This window comes from Hippoglossus hippoglossus, chromosome 8 (assembly GCF_009819705.1).
Source record: "Hippoglossus hippoglossus isolate fHipHip1 chromosome 8, fHipHip1.pri, whole genome shotgun sequence".
Lineage (NCBI taxonomy): Eukaryota > Metazoa > Chordata > Actinopteri > Pleuronectiformes > Pleuronectidae > Hippoglossus > Hippoglossus hippoglossus.
This window is the reverse complement of record NC_047158.1, coordinates 1,356,471-1,378,914: the sequence shown is the minus strand read 5'-3', so window position 1 is coordinate 1,378,914 and position 22,444 is coordinate 1,356,471. Positions and strand designations below refer to the sequence as shown.

Genomic DNA, 22,444 nt, shown 5'->3' with positions numbered 1-22,444 from the left:
CTAAGTCCATTTTAACCAGTAAGTTCATATATTGTATGAATAGCATATGATACTAACTCACAGCTTTTGTCTTAGATAATTTGTTATTAAACATATGTAGGAGTGCAACACCTTGAAGGAGAATACTTCTTGCATGATGTTGGCAGGTGTGACCTGAACTGTTCAGTCAGAAAGAAGAACCACATCGTAGGCTGATTACTTAGCCAAGGAGGTAATGTTTTTACCTGTTTGCTTGTTTGTTGGTTTGTAAGCAAGATTACAAAAAACTGAATGGATTTCCACAAAACTTGATGGATGTGGCATGGATCAGGTTAGAACTCCGGATCAGGTGGGATCTAGTATTTTTTTCTCTTTCAGAAAGGCAGTTTTCCAAGGGAAAACTCTTTATAAAAATATCAGGCACATTTAAGGAACTCACATCTATGAAAGTGTGCAATTTGGTGCAGCTTGATTGAATTCAAGAGACGGTTGGACTGTGGCAATATATGCGGTCCACTGAGTGCCATGCTAGTTCCCACTGAAACCAGTATGAGCTAAGATATTCAAGATATTCAAGACATTGAAGAAGCTGTAAAGGCAAAAAGTGGGCCTAATTGTTCTGAAATATGATTAACACTTACTTTTGATTGAATTAGAAATGGCATATAACAGTTATCAAATCAATATCCTTTGATCCAATCACCTCCAGGATTGGTGGAGGTCACAAGTCTCTGACTGATATTTCCTTTGACTCATTGTGGAGCAGACCTTGTACAGTAACTTCATAGTGAATCTGATAAAGTTGCCCTTAAGATGAATCTTATTTTGAAAGAAGTGAAAGTTGAAACTGCTGTTTGATGCTGGTTTCAGGTTTAAACCTGTCCTAAACCTAAACCAAAGCCCAGTGTCACAAACAGAAGATCAAAGATGTAACTGCATCACAACATTTCTCACTTTTATACAGTTTTAATACGTTGGTCGTTATCGTCAGTGTCTTTCACAGGTGAAATATGTGTTAATTTATATTGTAAATATGACTGCTATTGTAAAGGATCAGAGAACAGGGCATCATGGCCTCAGTATGTAAGAATCACTAAGAAAAACATAACTGAAATCAATTTACACAAAGTCAGACAAACAACACAGGATGCAGTTAGTGGGTTAATCTTTTAATGTGAACCTCTTATCATAAGATCCTCTGCAATGTTCGTTCAGTCGTGGCTTCAGTTGAGAAATGAAGGCACTTGTAAGACAAAGTCAGGAACCACAGGAGAAGGACAACACTGCAGAGGAACGCTTTCTGTTTACAAACACAATAGTCACATCACACTCAGGTCAAGTTAAAAGGTAGGAAACATCTTTGGCTTTTGTAGTCATCTTTTTCAAATCATTATGCACAGGGACTTGTTAGGCTCCCGTCACAAATGTTGGATATTAACTGACTCTCAGCCTGTTCTTCCTTGATGATGGTGGGAATGTGGATGAAGTGTGTTTGGTGGGGCCAGCTTGGCTGACTTCAGTAGGCGTGGTCTGCTACAAACAGAGACTCCTGAGCTGCTGCTCCTTTCTTTCCAGAGGACAAATAATTTCCCAGAGCTGCCTGGCTGTTGTTCTGTGTGGAAACACGAAGCAAAGCTCAGTTCATTTCTCTGCCAGGATTTTACACAAATAGCTCGGAACTCGTGCATGACTGAAAAACACTGGTTACCAGGATACATGTCACCACTGGGAGAGAAGTCTACATTAGCCAAGTGTTGTACTTAAGTACAATTTTGACATACTCTTACTTGCCTATTTGGAGTATATTAAGTAGAATCACTTTTTGTTTGCCTCCACCAGCCAATCAAGTTCTGTTATTAATGCCTGAGGCCAAATTGCCTGTGTGGTCATAGCATGATGGCTGCACCACGGTTCTGCTCTGTGTCACGGTTGTCTGTTGTTCACACATGCGTGTCTGCTGCGGAGCTGCAATGTGAGTATTGGTATTTCTGGTATGATCACTGTATTTTCTTTTAATAAAAATTCTGCGGACATTCTCCGCCAGAGTTCATGTCTGAAAACAGCTGAAAATGACACTTCGATCCTTAATCTTTGACCATTTAATTCTAATCTTTGAGTGAAAATTTGTGCCAAATTTAAAGACACTCCCTCACTGCGGTCCTCTTGCCACAGTGGTCACCAGCACTGAGCCACGACCTGTGACACTTGTGTGGACTGGAAACCCTCTAAAGCAGTCACTTAGTGACACAAGAGACAATCGCAGAGAGAGAGAACGAGTGACCAAGTCCCAAATTCATCAGATACAGTGTCAATTCACTGATTTCCTCCTGTATCTGTCATCTCTGCCTGACTGCCATCTTTAAATCTCCTCCCCCCTCCCCCTCCTTACCAGGGCTCTCTTGATGTACTCATCCTGGCAGGCTTTGCCGTTTTTCTCCTTGCCTCCCCAGGCCTTCAATGCTGAGGCCTGCAGGGCCCGGCCGAAGGAGAAGGTGAGGGCCCAGGGCCGGGGAAGGGGACACTGGTTGATTGCATTTAGGTTAATGGTGGCCTCCTCCTCACTCTGGCCTCCAGACAGAAAGGTCACACCTGGGGGAGAAAGACGTACAGAAGGAGGGTCAGGAGAAAATAAGATATATTTGTGTACCATGTGTACATACTGTGTATCCATTTCACCTGGCACGGCCGGGGGTACAGAGCGACGCAGGGCGGTGACAGTTGCCAGGGCAACCTCTTGAGGGCTGAACTTTTTTGGGCAGGAGTGTCCAGCAGTTACCATGTTGGGCTTGAGCAGCGTCCCTTCCAGGTAGACATGGTGGTCAGACAGTGCCTTATAGACAGCTGCCAGCACCTGACACAGAGCGGAACACATTCCATAAACACAGTCACAGATTCACATTGTGCCGAAGGACGACCGCTGTAACAGACATGTACTTGACTACCAGTCCCTCATCTCCATGAAATATGACTGAGATTAATGGTTCAATGTGTAGAATATAGTGACATCTAGTGGTAAAGTTGTATGTTGCAGCTAAATACCCCTCACCTCACACTCCCCTTCCAAACATTAAAGAGAACCTATGGAAACCTTCAGTTGTCATTAAAAGTCAAAAGGTGTTTAGTTTGTCCAATTTGGGCTACTTTAAAAAACATTGCGGCCTCTGTAGAGAGGACCCGCCCCCGATGTAAATATTTGATATTTAAATATAAACGGCCCATTCTAGGGTAAAGAAAACAACAATTCTTACAATTTAGATGAAACACACAAGTGAAAATATCACTAGGATTATTTTTATATTCAATTTCTGCCAAAGGATCCCTTTCACCTAAATCGTACACACTGGACCTTGAAACTACTTCTTTGTGTTCTTTATGGTAAACTGCAGGTCTATAACAGTCAGTTGCAGTGTGACAGGAGCACATTGTTTTTTCAAGATATTTTTTCTTACCAGGCAGCTTTTAAGTTCAAAATTTAGGATTTTTTAAAGCTTAGTTTGACATGGATATGACAAATCATGTTGTAATATCACATTTACCTACAGTTGGAACATTTCACAACAGCCGAATGGTAAAAAAAAAACTTTGCCCTAAGCGGATAATTTAGTTTACTTTACATGCATCTTCAGTTATCATAACAGTCACAACAGTTTGGAGTTTTTGCATAGCTTATTGGTAACATCAGAGTTGAGGAAGAAGCATGAACTTGACATCGAGGTGTTGCGTAAAAATGCAGAAGAGAAGCAGCAGGATGTGAACCATTCTAAGGCCAAGAAAAAGATTCCCTCAGCACATGCTTTATTGCTGATATTAGTAAGTATTTATTTCAAGGAAGGACTGAATCTAAACTAAGACACCACGGATCTACTCTGGTATTAAACTGATCTCAGGGTCCATATCCAGGTGGATAGAAAGATCATCCATCTATCTTTGTGTTTGATAGGTTGCTTAAGTTTAGCAAATAAAGGGTGTTTTTTTTCAGTGCTTCCTTCTGCCCTCTTCCAAAATCTCTTCATGTGGAGAAGCCTCTTAAATACCTTTGAAAACATCCACATTGATAAAAGAGCAGATATAACTTACACAATCCTCAAAACAACAAGGAAATACCAGTGAAAACATGCACAACACAAGTTCTTACATGACATGGACAACTAGCTGCAGGCAGAGTATTGGCAGGCTCTGATGACATCCGAATCTGCACGTATGCTTGACTCATCCACCCATCACCCACTCAAAGGAATTATTTTCTCCCATTTAGAAACCCGCACCCACATGAACGTTCCACTCCGCCTCTACTGGTGATAATATGGTAACACATTACACTTCAGAAGGCTGGTCTTAATTAAACTCACATTTATTTAAAGTAGAGTTTTTTTGGAAAATTGAAATGGTAACATGTATTTGCATAATCACGGAGCCCCTCTGGGGACATTTGGGGAAAAAAATATTGTGTCGCCACGACTCGGAACGGGATAAATAAGTCGGGGCCACGAGATATAAATCTGTTCTTTACCAACAAGACCTGTCAAACTGAACTGAAGAAGCCTCTAGGATGAGAGATGAAACGTTTAACTTATTCACATGATGTAGCCTCTAAAATGGGCTTTAGTTTGTTTGCACTGACTCTGAGGCCACACTGTTGTGGATACGTTTGCAATTACTAGTCAATAAAAACATATGGACCTATTTTCATGTGCCATGAGGGAGGGGGCAGGGATCGACTTAACCAATCAGAGATGGTGCAACATTAGAGAACACACTAAATTAAGAGTGGTTGAGAGACACTGTCCTGCATTAGCTAAGTCTGTCTCAGCTGTCAGCAGTTAAATGGTTTGTATTTATAAAGCACTTTTCTAGTCTTGATGAACCCCCAAAGCTCTTTACAGTACAGTTTTTTGCCATTCATCCATTCACACACACACATTCATGCAGTGCATTTAGTGCATCTAAGGGCAGCACTTTATAGTTAGTCCTCCTCCTCCTCCTCCTCCTCCTCTTCCTCTGCTGGATCTGTCAAACCTCCTCATCACTCACCTTCTCGGTCACATACTGGCAGCGCTGCAGGTCATGGTCGCCGTCTGGGAGAATCTCAGGCTCCACAATGGGCACAATGCCATGCTGGGAGAGGGGGGTCAAGCATTGGATTGAGAAAGAGAGAACAAAGTAAACCAGTTTCATGACAACTGCACTTCCTCTCTTGGGGTGGTGCCTTGCATACCAACTGTTACACGGTTAGTTGGAGCTGTGCAACTGCTGATAGTGTTACATCACTGCATTGAGAATGCAGCTTCTCTGACTGAGCTGTGGAGATTGAAATGTCAATGTGTGCGAGTGTATGTGTGTGTGTGTGTGTCTCACCATCTGGCAGATGCTGGCGTAGCGGGCCAGCACATTGGCGTTCTCCATGATAGCCAGCTGGGAAGGGGTGGTTTGGGTGATCTTTAACACACAGCGCCACTTGGCGAAGTCAGCACCGTGCTTCTTGTACTCAGCACATCGCTCATAGAGCCCGTCCAGACCTGAAGGAAACAGAGCACAAAGGGCGGGTCTCAGTGGTGACATTCATGAGGCAAGAAGCGAGATACAGAGCAGACATCCGCCTGCAGACTGAAGTAGTTTCAATCGGTCACTACATGTTAGCAATGCATTTTAAAAGGTAGAGAAACACTGGCGGCACATTGGTGCAGTGGTGAGCACTGACGCCTCACAGCAAGAGGGCTTCCTCTGAGGTTGACTTGAGACTCTAGATTAAACGTAGGTGTGAATGTGAGCATTCTGCTGACAGTAAAACCAATCAGCAATCAATAACCTATGCTGAGGTCACGAATGTGCCAGAACAACAAAACAACTTGTGATGCCAGTGTTTGTCTTGCTTTCACTGTAGTGAGGAGCCCTTTTGTACCTTGAGTTGTGGTCTCTCCATTAGTGCCGGCCAGGGGAACCACGCCCTTGTCCACTTTGATGCCCACCACCATGCCCTTCTCTTTGACCAGCTCGGGGAAGGGCTTGCCGTCGTCTGTCTTTTGGTAGAGCGTCTCATGGAAGAAGATAACTCCGCCGATGCAGGGGTTGACCTTGCTGTCAGCAGTGAAGAGGAGTTGACGGTAGAGCCGCCTGTTCTCCTCTGTGTTCTCTACACTGATGCTTTGGAAGCGCTTGGCCATGCTGCCTGGAGGAGCCAGGAGACAGGGAGAAGGTTTCAGATGGAGAAGCCACTTCACACACTATAGTTAACTACAATTAGGGTTGTTGGGGTCAGGAGACATTCATGTGGGGTCCTGTGATGATTTCCAGAAATCTAATCAAATTTTATAACAATAAAAAAACAGCACATTCTCACAAATATAAATTAATAATACCCTAAATAAATCTGCCTTTCAATTTGAGGAAATAGCAACAGTTTAGCAACAGCCTCAGTTGCAGCAGCTTAGTTTACAGCAACACAGGAAACATTGTGACATGTTCACGTTTGTAGCTCAAATCAATGTCCTCTCTTTAGAAATACAGACCATACAGACCATATTATAATCAGTGGGGTTCACAGGTCACTGTTATTTTGGGGGCCAGGGGCTAAACATTTTTGGAACTCCTACATTAAACGACATTGACATTTACCAGCCTGTGAGGGTCGAACAAAAAATACTATCAAGTTGCATTGTGGGAAGTGTAGTTTATAGCTGCTTTCAGACATCCACCTAACTCTGCAGATGTCTGACAGTTTCTGCAGACTTTCTCCAGGTCTGCAGGTCTCTCTTTTACCCCAGGTTCATGTCTGAAAGTGGCTTATGTACACCTCTGCTGCTACACTTTGAATCATGCTGACCCTGTCACAGGTTACTTCTATCAGCTGGGAGCAGGTGACCCGATTTTTAAAGCTCTTTCCCCTAGTGTTCATTAGAGGAAATCCGGGTTAAGACACAGACAAACACAGTAAAGTTTTGTCCTTTACAAGTCACTGTGATCATTTGGTTGCGTAGCTAGAAAAGGGAGTGTCAATAAAACATGACACAACTATGTCCCAAAATTCAAGAAGACAGAAAAAACGGTCACATAGATGGTTTGACACACACAGGTTGTGAAACTTGGCCTCTTTTTCTTTAAATGGTCTGTACCTATATGCCCAAGGACAAGAGAAGTTTAACTGTAAGTGCCTTTTACATCTCTAGCAGATTACTTTGAACACTTCAGGTTAATTGACAAATATGTTCAGTCGAAAACATCCTGCCAACAGTTTCTGATTCTGACCATTTCTAGTGTGATTACTGAGTATGAGAAATGAGAACTGGACTGTGGTGAACAGGAGGACTGTTTCCTCCTCCTCAGCAGCTCACACAGTGTGTCTGTGCCTGCTGCTGCTGTACCTGTGGATTCATCTGCCGCCAGGATGCCTTTCCCAGGGGCTATGATCCTCTGAGCGATGTCACTGAGCTCCTTCTTTTGCTCAGTCCTCAGGAAGGGATACGCATGAGTCATGTTGACTGGAGACAAGACGAGAAAGAAAAGCAATACTGATGTACTTCTGAGGAAATGGACACAGGATAGTGCAGTCTTACAAAAATCAAGCCACAAGGTGTCTCAACTGTATCCTCCACTTCTGCAAAGGAAATGTCAGGAGAGAGTCCACAACTTTTTTCTATAGTCTGAGTGTATATATATATATCACTACCACTATAATGTAACTATACCCTTTACATTATAAAATTATGTATAGGAATAAACAGTAAATATAACTATTATCAAGGAATACACTTAAGTATAATTCATGGATACCAGTAAAAAGTATTTCTAATTCAGAGAGAAAAGTAATGAGGTGTATTGAAATGTATTCCACTACTGTGGACTGTTTCTGAAGCTGCTTTTCACATTACTGTCAGTTTTTGAGATTATTTTGTAGACATTTTGCCTATATTGAAAAATAGAGACAAAAAAGGAAAAGACAGTATAGTGACAATTACTCAAGAGACACCATAGAACAGACTTCAACACTGCTGCTATATATAAGAATCACACGCACGCACGCGCACACGCGCACACTCACACGCTCACACACTACTAACAAAAACTTTCTTTCAGAGTATTTTACCGTGGGAACTTTTGTACTGTCGTCGTCCTGTTTCACTGATGGACTTTTAGAAGTGAACTTGTACTTCAGATTCAGTACAATTGTAATAATAGAATTAGCCACATGACGGCACTTCCTCGTTCAGCCTTTGTGAATGACTTGGAGTTCTACTGGGAGTTTCCACTCAAACTCCAGGAACAACCTACCCTGTTTGTTCAGTCACATTAATCTGTTATTTCACAACACAACAGTAACCGCAGAAATGATCCAAAGTGAATGAGAAGACTTGTCAGCCTGGTAAGATGTCATGTTTGAATTGTGGCTGGATAGAGAGAGCAGGACTCACCAGATGTTGGAGGCAGAGATGCAGGAAACAGCTGCTGTGACAGATCTCACATATATGACATGAAGGAACAGGATAAGAGAGAAGGGGCGGGGCCGCGGTGGATCTCCTCCAATCAGAACGCAGCTTCACCAGGGTTGACGCACAGCCTTATCCAGTCGGAGCACGTCGTGGTTGTGTCGTCCGGCTCTGACGGTGATGCTGAGAGTCAAGTAAGGCTTGTTAACCCTCATCCTTGTCTTACAGGTAACGACTGGAGCAGCTGCACAGTTGTAGCTCTGAAGAGTTCTTCTGTTTGCCTTAAGAGAATTCTAGAGAGCTTCGTCAGGGTTTAGTGTGGATCTTCTTTAAAACAGACCAATATGAAAGGGAGAGAAGCCGTTAACTAAGTCAAGGTCTGAACTAAAGGGACGGTCAGAGATTCTCTTGCTGTGTCCCTACTCAGGGGCCCATCCTTCAGCTACCTGACTACACTGTCCCATTTGAAAGGGTTCATTCAAACGTGGCCAAGAAGTGTGTCCTTCCATTCCAGAGCATCACTGGATCTAATGGATCCTTCTGGGGCCAACCTATCCCAGGATTTAAATGTGTATCATTTTTCAGAAGGAGAACATGGCAGCAAACACCACAGACAAAAAGGGTGTGAGGAATACATGTGATTGCTAGCAGAGAACCTCAATTATTTGTTTTAATCTTTTCATGTGAGGTTATATGACATTACATGATTGGCCTTTTGGGGCTGGCCTTAAACCATGGATGTTTGTCTCTATTCACAAACATTCACAAACCCAGAAAAAACATTAAATGAAAAAAAATCGTGTTTTCATATTGCTGTGTTACATGGTGTTACACAACCTGGAAGATTACAGTAGAATCGCAGTTGCAGAAGTAAATATCTTGTTGTACTATATATTTTGATGAGAGCTTCTCCAGACCTCTCTGGGGTAAGCTAGTTTTTCCATGCAAGATTTCTGAGAGCTCTCAGCTAATTGCCCAATACTGTAGGTCCCTCCGTAAATCAGTGTTACTTATAATTTTATATTTTATTTTTTGACCGGTTGCTCATGGCAGCAGTAAACATATTCAAGCATGTCCATTTATTTCACCAACTAATGTGAGAGGCCTCACACTGAACAGACTGCTGGCTGTTAAACAACAGCTCAACTCTGTCACCAGTTGCAAATGAAGTGCGTGTAGCCTGTAAGGCAGAGCTGAGGGCTTTAATAACCTGAGTCCTGCCGCTCTGTGCCTACGTGAGGATCTTCACGTTCACGCTGCATGGGTGATACGTGATGAGAGCATCATCATCATCATCATCATCATCTTCATCATCACACAGAGGAATCTCCACTCATGCAGAGTAGAACTACTTCAATGTCCAGCCATGTGTTTTTATCAAATATACTTAGATGTGTTTATTGTTGTTGAAGTGATCATTAACCTTAAGGTACTGATTACAAAATATATAGGTTAATGTTAAAGTATACAAGTAAACACATAATCATCATCATCTCATCATAGACCGCTTCCACCCCCGAAACACAAGTAATGACATCATCCAATGGCTCATCTTTGCTACATTGAAGGCACACGTGTCCAGTTCTATCTGACAAGTTGTCAAAATGGTAAATGGACATGGAGTTAAATGAGCCGAGGGACATGTACATACAGTCAGAGGTGATAGATAATTGACAGCAGCTACAGATGTGTCTAGGATGGGAACAGCTGCTGGACTTGGAGAGAATGGTGCTGGAATAACAGCAGAGTCGGTGGAAAGCAGACAGATAAAAGAGCTTAGATATGAAGATATGAACAGGATAATAGACAAACACTAACTGAAGCACAGAATCTTGTTAAATAGCGGTTCCAAATAGGGGTTGGAATTTTCCAAGTATTAAAAGATGAATGGAGATGGAAGGTAGGACAGAGTCATATTAATAGATATACATGACCAATACAAGCAATAAATACAGAGCCTGAGACATTTGTTAAAAATGAAAAGTGGGAACAAGTTAATAAGTAATTTGAACTTGACAAATAACTCACAGCCACATGATATGAATCTGTTCTTTATTAACAATTAACACCCAGTAGATCTCAATCTCTCCCTGTTTTTAGATGCACCAGCCGCATCTTGTCACCAAAATACCAAATGATTGCAGTCATGCTCCCTGTGCAGTGGACATTTAACTACACTTTGCACGGTGCGCCATGTCGCATGAAAACAGGGCTCTATGTTATTACTGATAGTAATTGCAAACGCTTCCACCACAGTGTGGCCTCACTCAAAGTCAGTGCAGACAGTGTGTGTCAAAATAAATCCCATTATAGAGGCTACATCATGTGATTAAGTGAAACGTTTCTTCTCTTATCCAAGAGGCTTCTTCAGTTCAGTAGTAGTGAAGAACAGATTCAATGTAGTGTGGCCACAAGTTATTCCCCGAATGTCACCAGAGGGGCTCCAAAGACAATACCTTCAAAAAGCAGCTTAAAGATAAACAAATGGTAAAAACACATAGCAGTCGAAAAGTTACAAAAAAACTATCTCCTTTCCTAACCACAATTCCATGACCCCAATGGAAAAAGATCATGAGGTCAAGGAAAGACTTACAGTAGAAGCCCTAAGTGGGTAGGAAAAGAGAACCGCCGTGGGAAGAAAATGTACTTACACTCAGCCTTTTTGTTAAACAACTTTATTTATAACCGAGGATATGTACAGTATAGTGATACATTCTGTGCTGTACGCCTACAATTCAAGTTGCCTCCAAAGCAGAATGACGCCTTCTAATAAAAGATGTTTTGCGATTATACAGAGGAAACATTTAACCATTAGTTCCTGACAGGAAATAATAAAATAGATATTAAAAATGAGCAAGGGGTCAGAGTAAATGATATTCAGACATGGGTATACAGATTTACCTTTGAACTTCTTATGTATTTGTTAGGTGGGGATTATTTTGTGCATTTATCATTTACTGAAATTACTTTTACATTTGCATTTAGATCTGATCATGATATTGTGAACTATAAGTTGTTGACTGTGACTCCTGACTGGACAATTGTGACACAGAAGAAATCCGGAGCTCAGACGATCATGTGAGATAAAGTCTGCTTGTCAACTTGTCATAGTCATTTTATATTTTGGGAATATGTTTTTAAGGAAGGGAAGGAAGGAATGAAGGAAGCGATATTCAGGACTTATGAAATAAAAACAGAAAATAGTGGCAAACCCCCTGACATGAGGCAGGTAAAGTGAGCCAATAAATCAATAGGGATTACAGCGAGGGATTATTAAGTACTGTACACTGGCTCAATACCATTTTGGTGTGTCACTAACTGAGGTGAAAAAGCCAGCAGAAGAAAGACACACTCCCTAAAGCCCCACCCTAAACTGTCTCTCATAGAAAGCCAGTGGAAGCAAGCTTTTAACAAGGTTTTCTTTGACAACCCGGAGAGTGGTTTACGTCGACATTCACTGGGACCAGGGGACATGTGGAATATGGAGGAAAATGGTGTGATGACTGTGCAGAAATAAAAAAGATTAGTGACCAGAGGTGAATTTAAGAAGAAGAAGAAGAAGAAGAAGAAGAAGAAGAAGAAGAAGAAGAAGAAGAAGAAGAAGAAGAAGATCCATACAACCATTTCTGTATTTATTTAAGGGATAACTCTCTAAGAGTCTATCTTACAATACAACTAACTTTTGGCGCCACATAGGCAGATGCCTGCAGCAACATGCAAGTTGACCAAAATCTACAATCAGGCCTCCACTGCAGAGCTGGCAGCAGTAAATCCTGACATGAACAGGTTCAACCTCACAACATTTCCTGACAAAAGTGTATTTTGGAACCAAATGCTGGCTTCTTTATCTTCATGAAACAAACAAATGACCTGTTAGACATTGTGAAAAATTATGTACAGTATATATGAAGTATATATCCTCATTTCTACTGGTTCTTATCTATTCTCTTCATGTGATCATATTATACCAATAACTTTATGCTTCTGACCATGTGACTTTAATTAACAATCCTGCCTCTTCCACATAAACCAGAGTTAAATGAGCCAGTTGATAACAGGCTACATGATATATCAGGGTACATCATGTTGGGCTCAGTGAAGCCTGATAACTCAGACATATCCTGGATTTGTAGAACATGCTCTCTGGTCACAGCTCATTTTCTGTCAAAACACACAGAGTGTCCTCTTCACTCTCACCTTTGTAAAGATCATCACTTCCATCTGTGGAGAGAAGACAGACAACTGAGGAGATCTTTATATATATATATTGCTCTTTAAACACACCATTGTTGATCCAAAGTGATTTACAGCATACAAATATAGTCATTATAATTATCTCTACCATCATCAATGACAGTAATAAACAATAATATCAATAACAACAATACTAACAACACAACAATTTAGGCAAATTGAAAGGCTAATGATTAAAAATGTGTTTTCAGATCATTTTTGAAAATTTCTTTTGAGGAGGAGAATCGGATGATGGAAGGGAGAGAGTTCCAGAGTTTTGGGGCAGCGGTGGAAAAGGCCCTGTCCCCAAAACTCTGTCCTTGATCTGGGGACAGACAGCGGTCTCTGGTCAGATGATCTCAATGTTCTGACAGTGTGATGGGGACAGGAGCCCTGAGATGTAGGACGGGGCAAGACCAATTAGTGCCTTGTACACAAACATAAGAATTTAAAAATCAATCCTGTAGCTGACAGGCAACCCGTGTAGAAATACTTGCTGCTGCATTTTTAACCAGTTGGAGACAGGATGAAGAAGACTAAGTGATGCCAAAATATAACGAATTGCAGTAATCAAGGCGTGAGGGTATGAGGGCATGGATGTCTTTCTCCAGGTTGAAAGTACTGAGGGTCAGTATTCACAAAGACTGTCAGTGTCCACAGAGACTCACTTTATTCAGCTCGGAGTCAGTGATGCAGTACATTCAGTACAAAGAGCAGGGACATCAGTCGTGTTCAGAGCGGAGGTGGAGCAGCTGTGCAGCAGAGCAGCTTCATATTCACTTGTTGGAGTGAGCATGCTGAGAGCTGGAGAGACTTTTAGAATCAAATCTGTTTCCTCTGCACATATAAGTGCTGAGTCATCACTGTTTATATAATGTGCAGACACTTCAGGGGGGGATTTACGTCTGTTGCAGATGAACTAATGTTCCATTTAAAAAGGTCTCTGGGTGTTGACTGATATCCTACCTGATTCTGAAATATCACCTGTCAAATAAACATGGAGGCTGTTAGTGAAGCCACATGTACACCAATACTGGATCCAGCAGAGATTCAGGGGACTCACAACAGTGCATAGCATTCATACTAAAAGTCTAATTGTGCACAAAAAACTAAAATGGACTGCACAACAAATAACCAGATTTATGAAACTGTGCACACACGCATGAAGGCAATGTTCCCTTTATAAATCACAGTCCATCTTGAAACATGCATAAGTGGATCTGCCAATCTACACGCCCACATTCATAATGGTCAATGCAAAGTACCCCATGAATATTGACGGGTACAAATGACCCTGATGATCAATGTTTTTGATGGTGACTCACAGCACCAAGCGAGAAGGAGACCAACCTTTCGGACAGTAAGAGCAAAGAGCTTGTGAGTGAGGCAGAGGTGAAGAAAGACCTTGTTGGTGGCCACAGCAGAGATTTTACAAATAAAACGTGTTGCTGCTGCAGTTAATGTTGTCACAGTTAGAATTTGATGAAAGTTTACTAATCCCGTCCAAAACTGCAGGAATATTAAACTCAAGGACAGTTAGGATATATCCCTCCCTGTAGAATCAAACAAAATTATGTTTGATTCTATAGGTCAGGGATATTATAATATTACTATATAATCTACATTGATCCCAAAAGAGGCTTAAGGCAAAAAGCTAAACATAGTGCTGATGATGAGTGTCACCGCAGTATTTATGTTTACAGCAATCTGACTGATTACTTCACACCTTAACAAATTGATCACAATCAGTGATGTCCTAACATCCACCTTAGGACATTTGGAAATGGAAGTTTGAAGTTGAACATTATTTATTTAAATTTTTAAGTGGTCTCCATTGTGCCCGACAACACAGTCATGTGCTGTTCAGTGATTTCACACAGAAAGTTGAATGAAAATTGAAGTTGTACTTTGTGATATATGCCCAATTTTAGAAGATGTTATTAAAAGCTATTAATTAATCGCTTCTGCAACTCTGCTATTTAATCGTAAACTGCACTTCTGGAGGATAAGTGAGCTCCAAGCACTGTCGGTACACAGTGACTGTTGCAGGGGTTGGGTTGAGTGAAGTATTCTTGCCTTCTGTTCTGTCTGAGTTCCTGCTGTTTGAATCATCGTCCGTGCGTTGTGTCATTCAGTGAGCATGAATGTTATTCACGTTCTTTGATATTAATATTTGATGATAGATTACACCTCTAATTCGAAGGATCTAAGAAGTCCCCGCAACTACATTCATACCGAGGCGGGCCCGAGTGTGCATGCGTGAACGGACCTGTCATCTTGGACGGCTTAGTATGGCGAGTGCACATTTTTACAGTATATATGCCTATTGTGTATTTGATAAATTTGATATGGACTGATGATGAACATTAAGATTATTTTTCGTATTTCATTTATACATTTTTTATCTTTACTTTTTTCTTATAACTTTGTATTTGTATTTCTGCTATGTAAAGAGTTGTTTGTACATACTGTTAATCTTCATGTGCTCTGTAATAGCGATGAATAAAAACAAATCTGCTGTCTACTTGAATTTAAATTTTTTTAAAGTCAGAAACGTCATGCTTGAGTGACTCGATTGAGCTTCCTGGGTTTTGTGTCGTAACAAGGAACTGGAAGTCTCCCTACATGGTCTTGCCCCCCCCCCACTCGTTACGCCGGGTTTACACCGGACGCAGCGAGGCTGCGAGGCAGCGCAGCGCCGTTCCCAAGCGCGCAGCCGCCTGGCTGTTCACACGGGACGAGCATTTCTCCGCTGGTCAGCCCGCGATTCACTCACATGTGGCATTTGTCTGGATCGTTGGGACTGGGAGGCTGCAGCAGTTGCTCGGGAGCGACCGCTCGCTCTCCCATGCGTGAGCTGGAATTTGTGTCAACGCCACACAGCCAGCAGTGTGGAAGACTTCCGCAGTGTTCAGCACTACTGTAACACTGGCACAAACACACAGAGCCCCCCCACTCGTTACGCCGGGCCTACGAATTGCTGATTATTTTGCTGTTGAATGGCGAGTAATGAAGGATCCATTCATTGCCTTAATGTGGTGACATCATAAATGTGTTTTAATGTATTGTCCAAATAGATCACTTTGCTCCCAAAACACAGGCTCCCTTGTGGTTCCAAGAATCTGTAAGAGCAGAATGGGAGATAGAGCCTTCAGCTACCAGGCTCCTCTCCTGTGGAACCAGCTCCCACTCTGGGTTCAGGAGGCAGACACCATCTCTACATTTAAGGTTAAACTTAAAACGCTCCTTTTTGATAAAGCCTATAGTTGGGGCTGGATCAGGTGAGTCCTGAACCATCACTTATTAATGCTGTTACAGGTCTAGAATGCTGGGGGAACTCCCATCATCCACTGAGCACTTCCCCTCTTCTCTCTGTCTCTCTGAGGAGTAAAAGTCTGTCTATCATTTACGGTAACCCCCTCAAAATAATGTCAGATGTGTCACACATGAGTAAAGGCATCAGCTGACAACTTACCTTCACCAGTCTGCTCATTGGTGATCTGCAGGTCACCTTTTGTGGCCTTGAGGTGCTTCCGGCCCATAATCTTCCTTTTTAGCTCCTTGAGGGTGATATGCAGCCCATGGAAAGTGACTGTCTTGTAGTCCAGTTTGGAAGAAAACTTATAGTGTACATACGACATTTTCACAGGTCAATTAAGCACAGAGGGGGGTGAAAAAAGTAGTAGATCACTCCACCACCACTCGCCTTTAATGAACAAATCTGTCTTCATAAAATAATACAAGGCAAGCATCCTGCATTTAAAGTCAAAAAAGCTGCAGGTGACCTCACGTTGCAATTTAAAGTAAACTTTCCACCATTCATTGTTTCGAATAGGTATAATGAAAAGGTTTTATATCTTAATTATCCTTAACATATAGATGATACATTTATATTTGAGCAATACATCTGAGCTTACATGCTGTTAAACGGTCAGAGCTCGGAGAAGAAGAAGAAAAGTTCTAATTATTAACACCTGAAAGACACAAATGTACAACTCAAAGGCCTAATGTCGATTCACGTGTTTCGTTTGGTGGGGCGAAAAAAATACAACTGAAGACGTTTTCATCAGGTCAAAACATTTTAATAAAAAAAAAAGGAAGCAACAACTCACTTGTAAGAACATCAGTCCCTCAAATTCTCCCATTTCCGTCACATTTCAGTTTCAAACCATCACACACACTCACGCGCGCTCACATAACATGACAGCTACTGCACCTTTGGAACCAAAACATGCAGACTGATTTGCTATTTTTAGTAAACACATCCTAGATTTATACAATCCAGTGTAGCATGATTGGTCTGCTTTAAATTAAAGGAAAAAACTGGTGAGGGTTTTTTTTTGCAAATGTTAGCCCATTATTCACAAACTTTACTGCTAACCACGAGTTTCAACATTTCTGGAGTAGATACTGGATTTCACTCATGAGCTCGTAATTGATCGGTGTCTGAGATTTAAATGAATGAAAATAACCACATTGCCTTAATTTAAATTTAGTAAATGATACAAAAAACATGGTATGAATTGAACCCCATGGCTGACCAAAAAATGTGATTACCTTAAAAATGGTGAGCAGGAAAGCATGATGTACAATTTGTAGTCTAGTCAATGTGCTAAAACATTCAAAACTGCAAAAAAATAGAGCTTACAAAGGCTCAACACTGAAGGTTAATCCAGTGTTGAAGCCTTGGACAGCACAGGAGGGATGTGAGCAAAACAAACCGAGAAAAAATTCTAATGCGAAAAAACAGTTCATCTCTATTTACAATTCTTAGATCCTTCGAATTAGAGGTGTAATCTATCATCAAATATTAATATCAAATAACGTGAATAACATTCACACTCACTGAACGACACAACGCACGGACGATGATTCAAACAGCACGCTACGACGTGGTTTACAGCATGGCAGTGTTCACAGCAACCACCATAGCAACGATAAAAACGTTACATTACTACGATTTTTCTGGCGAGATCTGAAAAATATTCGTGATAACTAATAAAATATAGATCGTGAGCATGAACTGGCTGAAGATTGTGGAAGCAAAGAGCATATTTCTCGCTAGAAATGGTGTCAGAATGTATTTTAATGCCCAAACTATATTATAAAATGACATTTTTATCTGAAAATATAAGGAATGTCCGCCATGTTTTTGTTTTCGCAGACGGGAACTTGAGAGTCATGTGATGTGGGCACAGGCCAATGCAAAACAATGGGCAGACAAAAAGTATTTTTCCAAGTGGACCAACGTAGGTACTACACATTTTCTGATGAGACTGGGTTGACTGAGGTCACTCACCTCTTCTAAAGCAGCACCAGTCTGTGCTGTGCCCTGTCAGTGCCATGGTGCAGTGCATCCAGTGCACAGGGCATCAGGGAGAAAGATCAGTTCTTCATTTCCTCCACTCCCTGTAAACTGGTTAGCCCTGTACTGTAGCCTAGATTTGGTTTTGGACAGAATTCAGGGCCCATCCCACTTCTGTATGTGCAGCAGGCACATGGTCATCTCAGTTTACATTCAAAGATTCTACCGGCTACATGTTGCAGCCAGCCCCTCCTGAGCGGTTGCTGGGTGTGACTCTCAGTCAGGTCATGCAAGCTGTCCAGAGTGGCCATCCTGTTGACAGGTTTGGCCTCTGTGTCTTGTCTCCTTGGGTCAGTTTTGTGTCTTGCTGAATAACCTATGAAGCCCTTCTGCCTCTCTGGCTTTGTGTTTTTGTATTGTTGGGCTTTGACCTGGTTGGTATGTAAATACTGTACATTTGTATATGCCAACACAGGAATTTATAGGTAAAACATGGCTGTGGCCAGGCAAGCTGGGGTGTCTTAAAGAAATATCCATACAACTATGACATCTACAACAGTAACAGACAGTGAACTGACCTCAGAGTCTCCAGGCGACAGCTTGGACTCTGCAGAAAACCACACAGCTCTTTCACTCCTGAATCCTGCAGCTCTTTGTGGCTCAGGTCCAGTTCTTCTCTGAATGGAGAGGCTCGAGTTCAGAGCTGAGGCCAGAGATGCACAGCTGATCGCTGACAAACAGCAGCCCCTCAACCTGACGTTGATGAAATCATTAATAATCAGTCAGATGTGTCCGAAGCAATGAGCTGTTCTCTAAAATAAAGAGTCTTTGTGTGAATCATAATTTCAGCACAACATTCAAATAGCTGTGCATGTCAACACAGGTTCATAACATGCCGCTGTGACTGGAAGATAAATAGCAAATCAGACATGATAGACTAAAAATCTGTTCATTCTTTGCCAAGGAGCTAATAATTTCACCTGTGATTGTCAGCAGGATTAAAAAAAGAACATGGATTTCCAGGAATCTTGGTGTAAGGCTGTGACATAGGCCAAGAAACCCACTGACATCCCAGGGAGTAATGCATGAACCTTGGTTGAAAAAAAAATCTGGCATATTATGAATCTATTTGAAAATTAGCCTGTACAGCTATCTCTGTCTCATTTAACCCATTTTGTCCATTGACTATTATTATAATTATTATAATTGGGCACTGTCCAATCAAATAAATGAACAAATAAATGTAAACCATTCTTTCTCAATGGTTATGATTTCATCGTCTTCATTATTTTGTTGGCTTTATTAATAAAGCTTGATTGTATCTAAGGGGATGTTCTCCACGTATTTTGTAATTGAGTAGATTTGTTTAATTGAACAATGTTGAAGTAAAGCTCCACATTGCTTAAGATTGTTAATATATTTTAGATAGAAGATTTGAAATATGTTGGTTGATCTTAAGTACAAATTATTCCACATAAACCCCAAATACTGCCTTCTCTCCTACTGTGACCAAAGACAAATGTAAACATAAAGTATTTAAATATAAAGGGCTCATTCTAGGGTAGAGAAAACAAAAATTCTTACAATTTAGATGATCTGGTCTAGTGAATATTGAATTTTCCAAGTACTGACTTAACTGTAGAGCCATAAACAGTAAACCACAGTGGCAGACCTGCTACAGTAACAAAGAGATCTCATCCTCTATGAGACTAGAAAAGCGCTATATAAATACACACCAATTACACACAGTTTGGCAGTGTCCAATTTGTGTTAATATCAGTGATGGTAAAGACAGGCTTGTGTGCAACTGAATTATTCTTCTGGTTCTCATTCTACATTTCGCTTCAACCCTCTGACCTCGCTCCTCTGTCTGTGTTTCTCAGCTCTCAGCACGATGGTTCCTGAAAATGAAAATCTTTTAAAACACCCCACTGATTTATATTTTTTCATTTCTTTAAAAAACCTTATTAAATTCCTGCAGCAGCTCGTCACTGTAGTTTTCATCAAACATGTGAAATTGTGTTAAGCATGAATTGGACTAATTTCAGTAGCAGATTAATCTAAATTTGCTGCTGCTCAAAAAGCTTTCTCTCCAACATGCTCATTTGCAAAATATAAACTGGTCTCTTTACTTTCATTCTAATCTAAAGCTACTGAAAAAGCATTTTTTCAAACAGGTCTCAGAGTTCTTCTAATGAAATATGCTTGTTGATCCTCGACAGTCGTCTGGTGCTGTTTCCATCCATGGACACGAGCCAATAATAGTCCAGACTGGTCTTGTATGTTGGGTGTCTCTATAATTTTTTTTTTGACCTTCTTTGTAATGTGCCTTGAGATAATGTATATTCTGATTTGGTGCTATACAAATAAAATAAATTGAATTGAACTGAATTGGTTCCTCGATGGTGGGACGAGCTGCCACATGCTCTCAGTGAATCTATCTATCTTCAAGAACCTCCTGAAGACTCATGTCCTGAAAGCACCTCCTCACCTAACAACCTTTTTATCTCATTGAACAGACCGTCCTGAAGCTTCAGTGCCATCGCTCAACTCTCTTGATATAAACGTTTGATGAATAAATAAATGAGTAAATATATTTGTAGCAGCAGGACAGTTGCTGAACAAACCACAGTGTGTTTTCATGGGGATGAAAGAACATGTCACCCAGTACATCAGTTCAGATGGCTCAGAGAAATAAGAAACATCAGGCTGTGATTCACATTGAGTGTGTCTTTTTGTCCTGTGAAAACCATCCCACTCGGCCTTCAAGCTTAACACTCCTGTGTGTTTCCTGCTGTTCAGATGCTCTAACAATGTTTACAGGGAAGCTCTGACATGCGGCACTCATCAATCAGGCTGTGAAGTAATCCTGCAAAGAGATGCAAACACTGTTAGATCACAGAGTTTCAAGGTTGCCCAGAACAGTGGAGAAACTTCCTCTGTGGCTGCGTCTCTGGTCCGACACAGGCCTTTAATACTCATGTCGTTTACGACTGTTCCCTTAGTTAAGTGATTTTTTTCAAGTCTTGCACATTTTCAGTTACTTCCTGTTTGCGGTTTGTTTGCTGTTCTCAACTGTGTCTTGTTTGTTTGTGTATTTATACCCAACGTTTCCCTCACTTCAGTGCCAGATGATCTTTGTCAGTTCTGCAGTAAGTGTACCAGCAATTCCTAGAGTGACCAAGCTTTGTTTTTTGACCTCCCTCTAGTCTCATCGTGTTTTGACCTCCTGTGTAGTCAAGTGAAGTTCAGTCTGTTTTTGAACTTCTACCCTCTGTCCGAGTGTTGCACTCGAGTCTTCTACCTTGTAACAATTGCTGTCGTTTTAATCAGCTGTACCGAAAACATGGAGACAAAAAAGTGAAAAAGTTCCTTCAGTATGTACGATCACACAGAAGAAACAGGAGGAGCTAATCTTCTGTTGCAGCCGATGACGTCCACACACTAAACACGGTTAGAGCCCAGTTTGGAGGCTCTCAGGTTTGTAGCAGATCCTATTGACCAGTCACTCTTCACAGACAGATGACTGGATCCTGTAGACTTTGCTCTGTCCTCCTCTTCCTCCACACATCACTCATCTTTTTCAGTCAGTCTGAGAAAACAGTGACAGCGACTGTGAACCCAAAGACACAATAATCAGGACAATTCTGCTCAAGAGTCACACCCAAAAACAGAGCAAACGTCACACATGATATTATCTCCTCCTTTTCTTTCATCTCTTCTCTTCTCCGTCACTTGATGCTCTACAGGGAGAAATCTGGCTCAAAGACTGATATTAAAATAATCATCATGTTGTTTTAGAACTCCCCTAGGCCTTCAGTTCCCCTGCTCTTGCTCCGTGCAACTCAAAATAGAGTCTGAAGCAACTGATAGAACACTTTTAGTTCCTGTGGCTCCTCCACTCTGCATTTACAGGTAATCACAGGACTCTCTCTCTGTGTGTGTGTGTGTGTGTGTGTGTGTGTGTGAGAGAGAGAGAGTTGTCTAAATCAGTAATTAATCAAATTAACATTAAATAGTGTCTTTGTTAAAGACTTACTGTCTAATATAATATATAGATAATGTTTATCATTGTTTTAACTGGGGAAAAGAACCAGCAGCTCCATTTGATCTGGATCTTTCTGTGGGATGGGGAGACAGTGGTCTCAGGAGAATGAGGTGATTGACCTCTGACCCTCAACATGAGATCTGGATGATGGTGCTGCTTTTTACCAGTTGAGTATTGGGCTGTTGACTGTCTGAAGTTCACCTGCTGTGGAGCAGGTCAGAGGGGCAGCATCAGTTACCAGCTTCGTACCACGTGCCCTGTTCAGACCTGATGTTAACATCTGTCTGAAGAGATCCGATCACCTGCAGTGTTCAGTGCTGGCTTCAGTTCAAACCTGACATTACAATGTGTCTCCAGCAACCACCAGATCTCACTCCCCCGCTCGATATGGAAATATACATGTTTGTCATTTCAAAGACAAAGTGACAGGGACGCTGGATGATACATTTTTATTAATTT

The 22,444-nt window shown here is 41.3% G+C and overlaps 1 protein-coding gene across 2 annotated transcripts; it reads right to left on the bottom strand.

The window, feature by feature from the left end:
- Nucleotides 1-1,133: 1,133 nt before the first annotated feature.
- LOC117766328 (fructose-bisphosphate aldolase A-like) lies at nt 1,134-8,424 on the bottom strand. 2 transcript variants are annotated; one of them, XM_034593252.1, is made up of 8 exons: nt 8,385-8,424; nt 7,338-7,461; nt 5,879-6,145; nt 5,335-5,495; nt 5,011-5,094; nt 2,656-2,830; nt 2,369-2,568; nt 1,134-1,591 (listed from the first exon to the last, which is right to left on the bottom strand). In XM_034593252.1, the coding sequence occupies exons 2-8, from the start codon at nt 7,447-7,449 to the stop codon at nt 1,496-1,498; spliced, it is 1,095 nt and encodes a 364-aa protein (XP_034449143.1). In that variant the 5' UTR covers nt 7,450-7,461; nt 8,385-8,424; the 3' UTR covers nt 1,134-1,495. The 2 variants fall into 2 exon arrangements, with proteins under 2 accessions (XP_034449143.1, XP_034449144.1); XM_034593253.1 differs by lacking the exon at nt 8,385-8,424 and adding an exon at nt 8,060-8,234.
- Nucleotides 8,425-22,444: the final 14,020 nt, after the last annotated feature.